The sequence below is a fragment of the Hyla sarda genome, chromosome 7 (genome assembly GCF_029499605.1).
Source record: "Hyla sarda isolate aHylSar1 chromosome 7, aHylSar1.hap1, whole genome shotgun sequence".
Classification (NCBI taxonomy): Eukaryota; Metazoa; Chordata; class Amphibia; order Anura; family Hylidae; genus Hyla; species Hyla sarda.
The window spans coordinates 200,966,978-200,982,419 of record NC_079195.1 but is presented as its reverse complement, the minus strand read 5'-3'; the positions used below and the strand labels follow the sequence as shown (position 1 = coordinate 200,982,419).

Below are 15,442 nucleotides of genomic sequence, written 5' to 3'. Positions count from 1 at the left end.
GTGCTGATTCAGCTCCGCCGTGTAGCAGAACTATACGCTTACCACTAGCGCAGCTCAGGAGTGACATTTCTACAGTATAAATATAGTACCCAGCATTACAACTATATCTGATCTGCATACATCCCTTCAGTATTTGATGTATTTGACCAACATACGTCATTGCCGTGATGGAGGAGCGTACAATTTACATAGGATAAATGCACATCAAGCAGATCCCCATATAGAGACCTCACGTGCAATGTCAAAATTCTGCATTAAAAAAAAAAGCTCTCGGCGCAGATCCATCTGCCCAATACCAATTAGCGTTATATCCTGACAAGTGAAAATTCACATTAATAATTCAGTTTAACATTCCCGTAACCCCTTCTGCCTGCATTAGAACTTCACACATCTCTGCAAGACGTCCCAGAATTCAGCCAGTCTCCACACTTCAGACTCATCACAGCGGTGGTTCCCTTCATGGAGATTCTATCCACAAATATTTAAAAAAAAAGTTTTGAATTTACTTTTACTGTGACTATACAAATACAAAGCAATTTTTTTTTCTCTTCTATTTAAGGCTCCTTTCACACTAGTGATTTCTCCGTTATTGAAGTTCCGTCGCATATTCCATCACAATTTTTTGGCAAAAACCTGCCGTTACAAAACCCCTGACGGCCGAGACTAAATCGTATTGCAGCCTTTGGGATTTTGTAACTGCCCGTTTGCACCCGTATATGCCCGTAATTCATTACGGATGTTATACAGTGACGGGACATCGTGGCGGAAAAATTACTGCATGCAACGGAACATGTGACGGAACTTCAATAACGGAGAAATCACTAGTGTGAAAGGAGCCTAAGAGCCAAGGAACGTGCTCTCTAACCACCCAGAGTGCAAGAAAAAGTGCAAACATGCTACACAAAAAAAAAAAAACGTGCAGAGGATTAGGGATCGACCGATATCGATTTTTTAGGGCCGATACCGATAATCTGTGGAGGTTAAGGCCGATATTCCGGTATAAATTATCGGCTATTTCTCTAGCCCAAACCCCCCCCCCCACACACCCTGAAGCCGCTGCAGATCATTGATTTAAAGCGGGCGCTTTAAATCAATGAACTGTAGCGGCTTTTGCGGTGCCAGAGACCGCCACTTGCTTCTCTCCCCCTGCCTGTATAAAGCCCCCCTGACTTATAATACCCCCTGTCTTGTGCCCCTCATATATAATGCCCCATGTCCTGTGCACCTCACATATAATGCCCCCTGAGGGTGCAGAACAGGGGGCATTATATGTGAGGGGCACAGGACATAGGGCATTATATATGAGGGGCACATGTCAGGGGGCATTATATGTGGGCATTGTATGTGAGGAACAAAGGACATGGGGCATTATATGTGGGGGTCACAGGACAGGGGGTATTATGTATGAGGGGCACATGACGGGGGGGATTATATGTGGGGACAAATGACAGCCCACCCCTCCCATGTGCCCATATAATGCCCCCCTGACTTATAATACCCCCTGTCCTGTGCCCCTCACATATATTGCCCCCTGCCCAGTGCCCCTCACATATAATGCCCCATGTCCTGCACCCTCAGGGGGCATTTTATGTGAGGGTACAGGACAGTGGGTATTGTAAGTCAGGGGGGCATTATATGGGCCCATGACAGGGGGGGCTGTCATGTGACCCCACATATAACCGCCCCTGTCCTGTGTTCCTCACATATAATACCCCCCTGATATGTGCCCCTCACTTCAATTTGCCCCCCTCACTTATAATTTGCCCGTCCATCCATACAGCGCCTGAGCAGTGCTCACCTTTCTCACGCTGCTACGTTCTTGTACTGTGAGTCAGAGCTGCAGGGACGTGATCATGTGATGTCATCACGCCGGCCTGCCGTGGATGGCGTCCCCGCGGCTCTTACTCCCTCTGCAAGAATGAAGCAGCGTGAGAAAGGTGCGGGAGTGGAGGAGCGGGACAGCTGACAGCTCCTGCTCCACCGTGCTGTCAGCTGTCAGGCAATTGCTCCGCACGGCAAAACAAGGCGTGCGCACGAATCGCGGGACTTGTTTTGCGCATTATCGGCAGGTTAGAAGCCGATACCGATAACGGGAAAAAAAACGTGAATATCGGCTGATAATATCGGCCGTGCCGATAATCGGTCGATCCCTACAGAGGATGCGGTCTATCGGAAGCCCTTCTCTGACAGGAGAGAGGCCCCCCTACAAACCTTACCCTTCGCCTCCGGACCAAAAGGTACCTGCGAGGTTCCAGCTTCGATGTCCCTTTTTGATGAAGCTACTAAGGGACCACAAATGCTTCCGGCATCCCCCTTGGCATTAGCCAAGATATCTGCCTGCAGAGCTGTTAACGGTCGGTACCCTGCCCATGCAGAAGTACCCGGGGTTTTTGCAGGGAGGTGCGGAACCTGATGGCCACACACACCTCCCCTAGACCGCCAGGAGGGACACCCAGAAGGGCTACCGCATCCTAACAATCCTGTGGACACACAACAGTAAAAGTGACACAGTGACAAAAATAAATAAATAAGTGCGCAGATATACTGCCCGGACATCCGTCCGGATCTATAAAAAATTCTCTAAAACTCGCCACATCAAGGCCACCTAATCAGAGTGGGTCCCTAACCTAACGCTGGTGCAGCGCCGGGCGGCGGCCACTGCCATCGCGACCCCAGGCCCACAGGAGGAGCGACCCAGTGGCAAGACAGCCACACTACTGCCCGTCCAACCGCTGGCTCCGGGCCACACCACCCCGCAGACAAAGAAACACAGTAACAATGGCCGCCACAGAGCACCACACCAGTGTGAACACCTACCAAGTACTCCTTGCCAGAGGGCTGGGAGAATGCTAGGAGGAAACCCATTTGCAGTCTAATGCTAATTAAAAATGCCTGGGCCGAATGGGTGGAGCGGAGTGCTGGCTATGAAAGAGGGGAGAGACTACAATTGTAGTCTCTCCCTTCTTCCATGGCCAGCACTCCGCTCCACCCATTCAGCCCAAGCATTTTGAATTAGCAGGAGACTGCATAAGGGTTTCCTCCTAGCATTCTCCCAGCCCTCTGGTAGGGAGCACATGGTAGGTGTTCACACTGGTGTGGTGCTCTGTGGCGGCCATTGTTTCTTTGATGCTTTGTTTGTGGGGTGGTACGGCCCAGAGCCAGGGGCTTGGTCGGGCAGCAGTGCAGCTGCCTGGCCACTGGGTCGTGGACATGGTGTCTCGGAGGCAGTGGTCGCAGCCCGGCGCTACGCCAGTGTAACGTTAGGGACCCAATCTGACTAGGTGGCCATGAAGTGGCGAGTGGGCTTGTACTTTTTGATCAAAATGTATAATAACAACCTGTTAGTTTATGAAATTATGTTGAGAAGCAAGTAGATCAAAATACAAATGGTGGATGTGTGGCTATGTTCTCTATTTGTGTTATAAAAGATTCTCTGATCCTAGCCAGAAGGCCGGGAATCAAGAGGAGAGTGCCACAAGGGGAAGAGTTCATGGTGCCAGTGCTTCAACTCAGTGAGCCAGTAAACCCAGTGAGTTTCAGCACCTCGGGGGTCACCACTCCGCGAGGCACTAAAGTACCTCGGCTGTAGACCCCCTCCCAGCTTCATGGGGAGTCACAGAGGGAACAGGTCATATCAGGGCAGCTGATTCCTCAGAACCAGCCGCGGAACGCCCCATTACACCTCTTCCCCCTCCATGCAGCACCCATCCTCACCAGTCCCACATCAGTGGTACCCGATCCCCCGATATGAACTGATAAGAACAGATACTGCACTTGATCTTAGCCAAAAGGTCAGATCACAAAGTTTTCAGTTTTAGGCTGGGTTTACATGGCCGAAAATGTGCGGAATGTCAATCCAGAAAACACGAGTGGACATGCTGCACATTTGAATAATCCAGGAACGCTAGGGCTGCTCGTAAAAGTGCCAACACAGATGGCAATGCATCTCCGAGTGGAAGCCGCAAAAACAACAGCCGCAGAAAGTTTATTCTTGCTGCAGATGCCGGAATCGGAATTTCCGTGGTAGAAACATCTGCTGCAGAAATTCCACCAAGTGCACAGTGCCAGGGAATCCCACTGAAATCAAAGGGATTCTGCTGCAGCAGAATGTTCATGCATAATATTCCTGCAGAATTCCGCGCGGACATTCCAGCGAGAGAATATAGCCTGTTATTAGCAGGCAACGGGGGAGATTTATCAAAACCTGTCCAGAGGAAAAGTTGCTGAGTTGCCCATAGGAACCAATCAGATTGATTCTTTCATTTTTCAGAGGCCTTGTTAAAAATGAAAGAAGCGATCTGATTGGTTGCTATGGGTAACTGGGCAACTTTTCCTCTGGACGGGTTTTGATAAATCTCCCCCAATGTGTCAACAACAGGAAATCCACCACTATGAACAGACAAACAGAGCTACCCGACAGCAGGAGGGAGCTCACGTTGTCACTGCTGTCGGCACATCCACGGCACATCTAGAGCAGTGTTTTACAAACCGTGTGTCTCCAGCTGATGAAAAACTACAACTCCCAGCATGCCCAGACAGCCAAGGTTATCCGTGAATGCTCGGAGTTGTAGTTTTGCAACAGCTGGAGAAACACTATTTGAAAAACACTGCCGTAGAGAGAGCAGCATCAGCAGTATACAGATAGAGCTGGGTAGAAAGGTGTCTGTGAGCTGGCAGGAGCGATCTGATAGGTGATGATGTCATCCTGAAGTTCACAAGAAGTCAGCTGACCCAGGACTGACCACTTCCGCTGACACATTAAGCACTGAGATTTTTCTCTCAGTAAGTGATAACATGGCCCAGTGACATGACACAGTGGAGTCACAGCTAACAGGAAGGACCATGTGACGTCACAGAAATAACAAACATAGCATCATAATAATACAAGAATAATACACCCAGTGACGTCACAGTCCAGAGGTAATAGGCACACTGGCGTCACAGTCCAGAGGTAATAGGCGCACTGACGTCACAGTCCAGAGGTAATAGGCGCACTGACGTCACAGTCCAGAGGTAATACACCCAGTGATGTCACAGTACAGAGGTAATACACCCAGTGACGTCACAGTACAGAGGTATTAGGCACACTGACATCACAGTACAGAGGTAATAGGCAGAGTGACGTCACAGTACAGAGGTAATAGGCAGTGTGACATCACAGTACAGAGGTAATAGGCAGTGTGACATCACAGTACAGAGGTAATAGGCAGTGTGACATCACAGTACAGAGGTAATAGGTGCACTGACGTCACAGTACAGAAGTAATAGGCACACTGACGTCACAGTCCAGAGGTAATAGGCACACTGACGTCACAGTACAGAGGTAATAGGCAGAGTGATGTCACAGTACAGAGGTAATAGGCACACTGACGTCACAGTACAGAGGTAATAGGCACACTGACGTCACAGTACAGAGGTAATAGGCACACTGATGTCACAGTCCAGAGGTAATAGGCGCACTGACGTCACAGTCCAGAGGTAATAGGTGCAATGATGTCACAGCCCAGAGGTAATAGGCGCACTGACGTCACAGTCCAGAGGTAATAGGCGCACTGACGTCACAGTCCAGAGGTAATAGGTGCAATGACGTCACAGCCCAGAGGTAATAGGTGCAATGACGTCACAGTCCAGAGGTAATAGGCGCACTGACGTCACAATCGAGAGGTAATAGGCGCACTGACGTCACAGTACAGAGGTAATACACCCAGTGACGTCACAGTACAGAGGTAATACACCCAGTGACGTCACAGTACAAAGGTAATAGGCACACTGACGTCACAGTACAGAGGTAATAGGCACACTGACATCACAGTACAGAGGAAATAGGCGCACTGACGTCACACTACAGAGGTAATAGGCACAGTTACGTCACAGTCCAGAGGTAATAGGCGCACTGACGTCACAGTCTAGAGGTAATAGGCGCACTGACGTCACAGTACAGAGGTAATACACCCAGTGACGTCACAGTACAGAGGTAATACACCCAGTGACGTCACAGTACAAAGGTAATAGGCACACTGACGTCACAGTACAGAGGTAATAGGCACACTGACATCACAGTACAGAGGAAATAGGCGCACTGACGTCACACTACAGAGGTAATAGGCACACTGACATCACAGTACAGAGGAAATAGGCGCACTGACGTCACAGTCCAGAGGTAATAGGCACAGTGACGTCACAGTACAGAGGTAATAGGCGCACTGACGTAACAGTCCAGAGGTAATAGGCAGAGTGACGTCACAGTACAGAGGTAATAGGCAGAGTGACATCACAGTCCAGAGGTAATAGGCACACTGACGTCACAGTACAGAGGTAATAGGTGAACTGGTGCCACAGTACATAGGTAATAGGCGAACTGGCGCCACAGTACAGAGGTAATGGGCACACTGACCCCACAGTACAGAGGTAATAGGCACACTGACCCCACAGTACAGAGGTAATAGGCACACTGACCCCACAGTACAGAGGTAATAGGCACACCGACGTCACAGTATGGAGGAAATTAGGAACATTGACGTCACAGTAAAGAGGTAATAGGAACACTGACGTCACAGTACACAGCAAGTCCTGGAATTTCATAGTGTGGGTGTGGTACATGGCCCCCTCAGGTCACCGACCTACTGACCCCACTGTAGACTCCTTTTACGTGCTGAGATTCAAGAAGCCCCCCTCTGCACCCTCTCCAGTTCAGCCTTGTCTTTCCTATATACAATTCGTGACTAGTAAAGGGTAGAGATGTTTGCGCTGCTATGCGATCTATACTATTCTTTCCATATCGGTTCCTTATATGACCTTTGTCTGTATAAAGCTGTGTTTCCCAACTGGGGTTCCTCCAGGTGGTGCAAAACTACAACTCCCAGAATGCCTGGACAGCCAAAGGCTGTCCAGGCATGCTGGGAGTTGTAGTTTTGCAACATCTGGTGGCACCCTGGTTGGGAAATACTGCTATATACAGACAAAGGTCATATAAAGAACGGATATGGAAAGAATAGTATAGATCGCATAGCAGCGCAAACATCTCTACCCTTTACTAGTCACGAATTGGAGCGCAGGTTTCGCAAATGCAAAGCACATTACGACACCAAAGCCTTTTAACAGGGAAGTGTGGCGGCATTAATGCCACATATGTCACCGTGAGGCGTGGCGCATCTGACAATGCCCTGACAGCATGACAAAGCAAGACGCTCACTCACTTCCTCGTAAAACCAGAAACCGCAGTGTTGTGTGTACACAGAGGAGCCGTGCGAGGCGGCACCAGGAGCAGCAGTGCCATACATCACTGCGGAGCTCAAAAATGCCCCCATCGAGCCCCCAATCCGCAGGAACGACCCCACATGTTGCTTATTCTCTGGCAGATTTGCGAAACACGCGGACGAATGACATGCTGGAAGGAAGGAACGTGCAATGGTTAATGCTAGAAACACCCTCCGGTGCCCAGTGTCAGGGGTGTGTATACAAGTTGTGCGTTACTACTGGGCCCCTCCGCTCCATGTGACTCTGTCTGATGCCGCGCTGCAGCCAATGAATCCTGGGCGACCGTGTTCATTCACAAAGAGCGGCTACATCCAGTGCATTGATCATCGCAGATATGACAACGTGGAGAAGAAAGAAATCCACATTCTAATAGGTGCCGCATTACATGCATGATCTATACCAGTGTTTCCCAACCAGAGTGCCTCCAGCTGTTGCCGAACAACAACTCCAAGCATACTCGGACAGCCTATACCCAGTGCATCTGATCATCACAGATATGACAATGTTAGGAAGAAAGAAATGCACATCCTAATAGGTGATGTACTTGGTAGATGCAGTATACCGGGGGTTTCTCAACCAGTGTCCCTCCAGCTGTTGCAAAACTACATTTCCCGTCATGCCCTGACAGCCCTTACAGCAACCATTATCCTATACCCCAGGGTGCACCCATCCTATTGCTCTCCAGCTGTTTCAACACTACAACTCTCATCATGCACTGACAGCCAATAGATAGAGTCAACCACTCCTATACCATGGCTTCTGCAAAACTACAACTCTCATCGTGCGCTGAAAGCCAACACATTAGCCATTATACTATAGCTCAGAGTGCATCCATCCTGCTGAACTCCCATCATGCCTTAACAACCCACACGTCAACCACGATCCTATACCACAGTGTGCGCACCCCATCCAGCTGTTGCAAAACTACAACTCCCATCATGCCCTGACAGCCTATTTATCAACTACTATCCCATACTCCAGTGTTTCCTCAACTGGCAGCTTCCTCAGCTATTGCAAAACTACAACTCCCAGCATGCCCAGACAGCCTTTGGCTGTCTGGGCATGCTGGGAGTTGTAGTTTTGCAACAGCTGGAGGTGCCCTGGTTGGAAAACACTGCTGTATACAATAGGTGCCTGATCACCCAGGCAGTCACAAGAACACGCCAATGCACGGCACATGGGACAGAAAGAACTAATGGATTTTTCTAATGCTCGGCTGGAAACACATACAATAAGACACTTCTTCAAATGTGATGCCATTAAAGGGGTACTCTGGTGGAAAACTTTGTTGTTGTTTTTTTTGGTTTTTTTTAATGAACTGGTGTCAGAAGGTTAAAAAGATTTGCAAATAACTTCTATTAAAAAATCTTAATCCTTTCAGTACTTTTTAGCAGCTGTATGCTACAGACGAAATTAATTTCTTTTTGAATTTCTTTTTTTGTCTTGTCCACAGTGCTCTCTGCTGACACCACTGTCCGTGTGAGGAACTGTCCAGAGCAGCATAGGTTTGGTATGGGGATTTTCTCCTGCTCTGGACAGTTCCTGATACAGGCATCAGGTGTCAGCAGAGAGCACTGTGGACAAGACAAAAACGAAATTCAAAAATAAATTAATTTCCTCTGTAGCATACAGCTGCTAATAAGTACTGGAAGGGTAAAGATTTTTTAATAGAAGTAATTTACAAATCTGTTTAACTTTCTGGCACCAGTTGATAAAATAATAATAATAATAATAATAATAATATTATTATTATAAAAAATGTATATGTATATATATATACATATATATATATATATATATATATATATATATATATATATTTTCCCTGGAGTACCCCTTTAAAGCAATGTATTCCACAGTACGAACATATACCATGTGCTTCCCATGGGATACGCGCCATGAGAGCCTGCACACCGCAGCCTGATGTACATTACCTGAGTATGGAGGAGCTGGTTTAGAAACATTAAAGGGGTTAAACGGTTAATCACAAAATTATACCGGATAGTTCAGTGGTCTCCAGGCTGTGGCAGAACTACAACTCCCAGCCTGTCCGGGCATGGTGGGAGTTGTGGTTCTGCAACAGCTGGAGGGCCAAAGTCTAAAGACCACTGGAATATGTGATAAGTATCTGATTGATGAACGTCTGACCAATGGGACCCCAAAAACTCCATTCAATTCTATGGGGGAGATTTAGCAAAAAAAAAACCTGTGTGGAGAAAGAGTGAGGCAGTTGCCCATAGCAACCAATAAGGTTGCTTCTTTCATTTTTAAAGAGGCCTGTGAAAACTGAAAGCAGCGATCTGATTGGTTGCTATGGGCAACCAGGGCTGTGGAGTCGGTAGATAAATGTTCCGACTCCAAAGTTTTCTGTACTTCCAACTGCGACTCCGACTCCTCTGTATTAATATGTGAATGTATTTTATACATTCCTTGAAGGAAAGAAAGGCAACATATCTGTCATTACCACAGGACTACTGGCTGGGAAGCCAACAGTCTACTGTATTGAACAGTTTGTGTGCTGATCTGCTGCTGAAGATAGGGCAGTGGGAGGATCCAGGAAGGGGCATTTATTATAAAACATGATTTCCCTAGTAGAATCCCATAGTCAAGTTTAAAGGGGTACTCCGCCCCTAGACATCTCATCCCCTATCCAAAGGATAGGGGATAAGATGTCAGATCGCCGGGTCCCGCTGCCGAGGACCCCCGGGATCGCCGCTGCGGCACCGCGCTTTCATTACTACACAGAGAGAGTTCACTCTGTGCGTAATGATGGGCGATACAGGGGATGGAGCAGTGTGACGCCATGGCTCCGCCCCTTGTGACATCACGGCCCGCCCCCTTAATGCAAGTCTATGGCAGGGGGCGTGACGACCCCCATGCCCCTTCCCATAGACTTGAATTGAGAGGGCAGGCAGTGACATCATGAGGGGCGGAGCCGTGATGTAACGATGCTCCGGCCCCTGTATCGCCCATCATTACGCACAGAGCGAACTCGCTCTGTGCAGTAATGATAGCGCGGTGCCACAGCGGCGATCCCGGGGGTCCCCAGCAGCGGAACCCCGGCGATCTGACATCTTATCCCCTATCCCCTATTTGTCAGCACAGAGCAGGGAATGGCCGCGGCAGCTCTCTACTTTACGGGACCTGCGTGGTTGCCAGGCAGACGTGTGACGTCCCCTAACTTTGCGCGGAGGTGCAGCACAGCGCAGGAGGACGTCACCCTTCTGTGAAGCCCCACCGATCGGGACTCTGGAAGCGCTGTATACCCGAACAGGCAGGGTAATGTTAAAAAAATGTAAAAACAAAGTGTATCGGAGGGAGGGATGTTATTATATGTATATATATGAACCCAGGGGGATCGGAGGGGTGCGGGGGGAAAAATAATGGCACAAGGGCATTAAGATGGAGGGGGGGGCGAGGGATAATGGCAATAGGGGATCAGAGGGAGGGGGAATAATGGCACAAGGGAATTAAGTATCGCATTAATATAAAGGTAAGTACACACCATTACGAAAATAAGTAATTTTATGACTTATTTTGTCCACGGGTGCCCCTAGCGTGTAAGTTCGGCACAAATTTACGCACGAGGGGTACCCACGGACATACTTTCACTCTTTGGGGGGTACAGTCGCAAAAAAGGTTGAGACCACTGCTCTAGTGTTCCTATACCAACTATCCTAGCTGTTGAAAAGCTACATCTACCATCATTCCGCGACAGCCCATACATCGACCATTACCCTATACCCCAGTGTGCACCCATCCTGTCACTGTTGCAACACTACAATTCCCATCATGCCCTGACAGCTCATACGTCATCCACTATCCTATATCCTTGCTGCTGCAAAACTTCATCTCCCATCATGCCCTGAAAGCCCATAAATCAACCAGTATCCTATACCCTAGGATAAACCCATCCTGTTGCTCTTTAGCTGTTGCAACACTACAACTCCCATCGTGCCCTGGCAACCCATACATCAACCAATCTACTATACCCCAGTTATCCCTCAACCTGTGGTCCTGCAGCTCTTGCAAAACTATTACACCCAACATGCTTTGTCAACCCATATGCACTATATTATACCCCAGTGTACACCCATCCTGTCACTCCCCAGCTATTGCAACACTACAACTCCCATCATATCCTGACAGCCCAACTATCAACTACTATCCTTATACTCCAGTGTTTCCTCAACCCTCAGCTCTCCAGCTGTAGCAACACTACAACTCCCATCATATCCCGACAGCCCAACTATCTACTACTATCCTATACTCCAGTGTTTCCTCAACCCTCAGATCTCCAGCTGTTGCAAAACTACAACTCCCATCATGCCCTGCCGAAGGCTGTCGGGGCATGATAGGAGTTGTAGTTTTGCAACAGCTGGAGAGCTACAGGTTTGGAAATCCTGCTATCCCCAACAGATATAGCAGGGGGAATAAGCCATGAATTGCGCTATGTAGTTTGCTGACAGATCTCGGGGCGACCATTGGGATTTTTCGCCCCCCCTTTTCAATCCTCCTCCAGATTGCTCCCGCTTACAGCAAAATGATTTCCGCCACAGACCATATTTGAGGGAATTGCTGAGAATGCAAATTACGCGTCTTTGGGCACGAGGAGCTCCGAGCCAGATGTTTAAGACGTTTCCTTATGCATCTTCATCATCGTGATGTCAATCAATACAACGTGATATAGACACATAAGGGGTGACCCTGCACCAACAGCACCCCACTAAATCCCCCACCCCCAGTGCACCAAAGCTTTTCCTCCCCAGCTGATGCAGTATATTAGGTGTCAGCACGGTGTAACAGTATAAACATTCCCCCCCCCCCCCCCCCCCCCGGACTCACGGCAGTCCTCTTCATCACTGTTATCGGAGCAGTCATCATCCTCATCACATCTCCACAGGCTGGGGATGCAGCGCTGGTTCAAGCACTGGAACTGGTTCTCCTCACAGTCAGAAGGGGGCAGCGCTGGGGGGGAAAAGCCAGACGTGAGTGCGGTACTGGCTGGGGTGGAAAGGAGTGGGTGAATGGAGGATGAGCCGATTTGTCATGGAGGGTGCATGATGGGGGTGATGAACAATTAGACAATACGAGCGTTGTTAAGTGGCGATGTGCCCATGAGGGGTGAGTGGGGGTGAGGACCCCGTAAACACACTGCAGTATCTTGTATTGGGTCCAAAATTATACTCTCTCTCTCTAGGTTCCATTTCTGAAGCAAAACCGTGACAGGAAAAAGGTCGTGTGAACGAGGGCATCGACTGGGTACAGGGGCAAGAGATGCATTGGTTTACAGCAGTGTTTTTACTCGCTGGCTGTTGCAAAACTACAACACCCAACATGCTCTGACAGCCTATAGGGCAGTGTTTCTGTTTCACAAGCCTTTTCCTCTCTGGCTATTGCAAAACCACAACTCCCATCATGCCCATACATCAACCACTATCCTGTACCTAAGTATGTGCTCAACTTTTGACTATCCAACTGTGTAGCAAAACTACAACTCCCATCATGCACTGACAGCCTATACGTCAACCACCAATCTGTACCCAAGTGTTCCCTCAACCTGTGGCTACCCAGCTGTAGCAAAACTACAACTCCCATCATGCGCATAAATCAACTATTATCCAGTACCACAGTGTATCCCAACATGTTTATCTCCAGCTGTTGCAAGACTACAACTCCTATCATGTTATGAAAGCCTACAGGGAAGCGTTTCCCAACCTGTGGTCCCGAAGATGAGCGCACACTTGGGTGCAAAACTGCAGTTGACGTATGGGCATGATGGGAGTTGTAGTTTTGATACAGCTGGATAGCCACAGGTTGAGCGCAAACTAGGGTACAGTATAGTGCTTGGCATATAAGCTGTCAGGGCATGATAGGAGTTGTAGTTGTACTACTAAGAGAAAGCCTCTGATTGGGAACCACAGGTTTAGAGCAGTGTCTTCCAAGCTGTGTGTCTACAGCTGTTGCAAAACTACAACTCTCAACATGCTATGATAGCCTATAGGGCAATTACTCTTTGGCTGTTGCAAAACTACAACATCCATCATGCTATGAAAGCCTATATGGCAGTGTTTCCCAACCATTTCACTCTCTGGCTGTTGCAAAACTAAAACTCCCAGCATGTTATGACAGCTTGTAGAGCGGCGTTTCCCAATCTGTCTCTCTCCAGCTGTTGCAAAACTACAACTCCTACCATGCTATGACACCTTAAATGCCGACCACTATACTGTACTCAAGTGTTTACTCAACCTGTGGCTACCCAGCTGTAGCAAAACCACAACTCCCATCATGCCCATACATCAACCACTACCCTGTCCCCAAGTGTGCGCTCAACTTTTGACTATCCAACTGTAGCAAAACTACAACTCCCATTATGCATTGACAGCCTATACGTCAACCACCAATCTGTACCCAAGTGTTCCCTCAACCTGTGGCTACCCAGCTGTAGCAAAACCACAATTCCCATCATGCCCATACATCAACCACTACCCTGTACCCAAGTATGCGCTCAACTTTTGACTATCCAGCTGTAGCAAAACTACAACTCCCATCAAGGATTGCCAGCCTATACGTCAACCACCATCCTGTACCCAAGTGTTCCCGCAACTTGTGGCTACCCAGCTGTAGCAAAACTACAGCTCCCATCATGCGCATAAGTCAACTATTATCCTGTACCACAGTGTCTCCCAACATGTTTCTCTCCAGCTGTTGCAAGACTACAACTCCTATTATGCCATGAAAGCCTACAGGGCAAGGTTTCCCAACCTGTGGTCCCGAAGTTGAGCGCACACTTGGGTACAAGATTGCAGTCGACGTATGGGCATGATGGGAGTTGTAGTTCTGATACAGCTGGATAGCCACAGGTTGAGCGCAAACTAGGGTACAGTATAAGCTGTCAGGGCATGATAGGAGTTGTACAACTAAGAAAGCCTCTGATTGGGGACCACTGGTTTAGAACTGTGTGTCTCCAGCTGTTGCAAAACTACAACTCTCAGCATGCGGCTGTCCGGGCATGCTGGGAGTTGTAGTTTTGCCACAGCTGGAGACCTGCTGTTTGGAAAACACTGGTTTAGAGGAAGATGAATGGGGGGTAACTGGGCATAAACTGGGTGAAGCAAAGCAATGCCTGGCGCAAGCGTCTTACACAATTCTATTTGCATTTTGCAACTTAAGATGCAGAACTTTCCTTCCCTCCTATAGACATTCCTGTCACCGTACAGACCTCTAGGACATTGCCCAGTACAGTTATAAAGGGTTAAGAAGAATTCCCAGTAGGCACTGGTCTATGCCCAGCACTGAGGTGCCCGCTGTGTGCCACTTAATCCACTGCCCACACAGAGAGCAGTAAAAACTTTGTAGCCCATAGGAGTCTATGGAGATTGTGCACAACATCCCTAAGGTTATCTAAGCAGAAGTAAAACAAAAAAACATAAAATAAAAAAAACCGCAGGGAAGTCGCATCATGTGATCTGTGCCAGGAAGTGATAGAGGGTAGAGGTGACCCTGGGTGAATGAGATGGGCACAGGCAGAGGAGGGTGATGAATGGCGGGGCAGGCTGGGGTGATGGTGCTGATGTAGCCCGGCCTGGATGTGATGGAGGAGACATAGGATGAATATGATCATGTAACCTGTACGGAGGAGCCCGGAGCCCCCGCCCGCCTCTTACCTCTGCCAGTACGGGTCCCCAGCACCAGCAACAGTAGGAGGCCCGGGATGGCCCCGCTGCTGCAGCCGCTCCTCATGGTGCCTCCGCCGGGTCCCGGGGCGCATGGAGCCGGCAGCCAGAGCACTGACGACCGGAGCTCCGCCCACGGGGTGTGACCGGAGAGGGGCGGGGTCTGCAGGAAAACCCTGCGAGCGTTTACACGTAAGGATTGACAAGTGAGGGGGGCGGAGCTACGCGGAGACAATCAGAAAGAGGGGGCGTGGTCGCTGTCAACCTGCGCCGTGTGTGACACGCCCCCCTGTGGGCGGGACACAGGGAAGATATGTAAAACAAACGGGGAAGGTAACTCTTTAGTATCCGGGAAAATGTCCTTCAGTATCCTGAACGGGGGGGACCATAAGTCTCAGCAGTGCTCGGGCTGGACCCAGTAGTTTCAGGAGTCCGTTTGCAGCATTTTTTTTTTTAGCGTTTTTGGTGCAACTGCAATGGAAAACCGCAGGTAAATTTTGGTTTACATT

At 48.8% G+C, this 15,442-nt stretch overlaps 1 protein-coding gene across 3 annotated transcripts in view; it reads right to left on the bottom strand.

Annotated features, from left to right (window-relative positions):
* LRP8 (LDL receptor related protein 8) overlaps positions 1-15,097 on the bottom strand; it is a 240,313-nt gene extending 225,216 nt beyond the window's left edge. For 2 of the 3 annotated variants that reach the window (XR_008846595.1, XM_056532188.1), the window contains exons 1-2: positions 14,925-15,097; positions 12,103-12,225 (exon numbers count right to left, since the gene is read on the bottom strand). Coding sequence is in view for 2 of the 3 variants with exons in the window: in XM_056532188.1 (XP_056388163.1) it covers positions 12,103-12,225; positions 14,925-15,000 (199 nt within the window). In the remaining variant the exon portion in view is untranslated. The remainder of the gene's footprint in view (positions 1-12,102; positions 12,226-14,924) is intronic. The other variant, XM_056532190.1, reaches the window with a different exon arrangement.
* Positions 15,098-15,442: the final 345 nt, after the last annotated feature.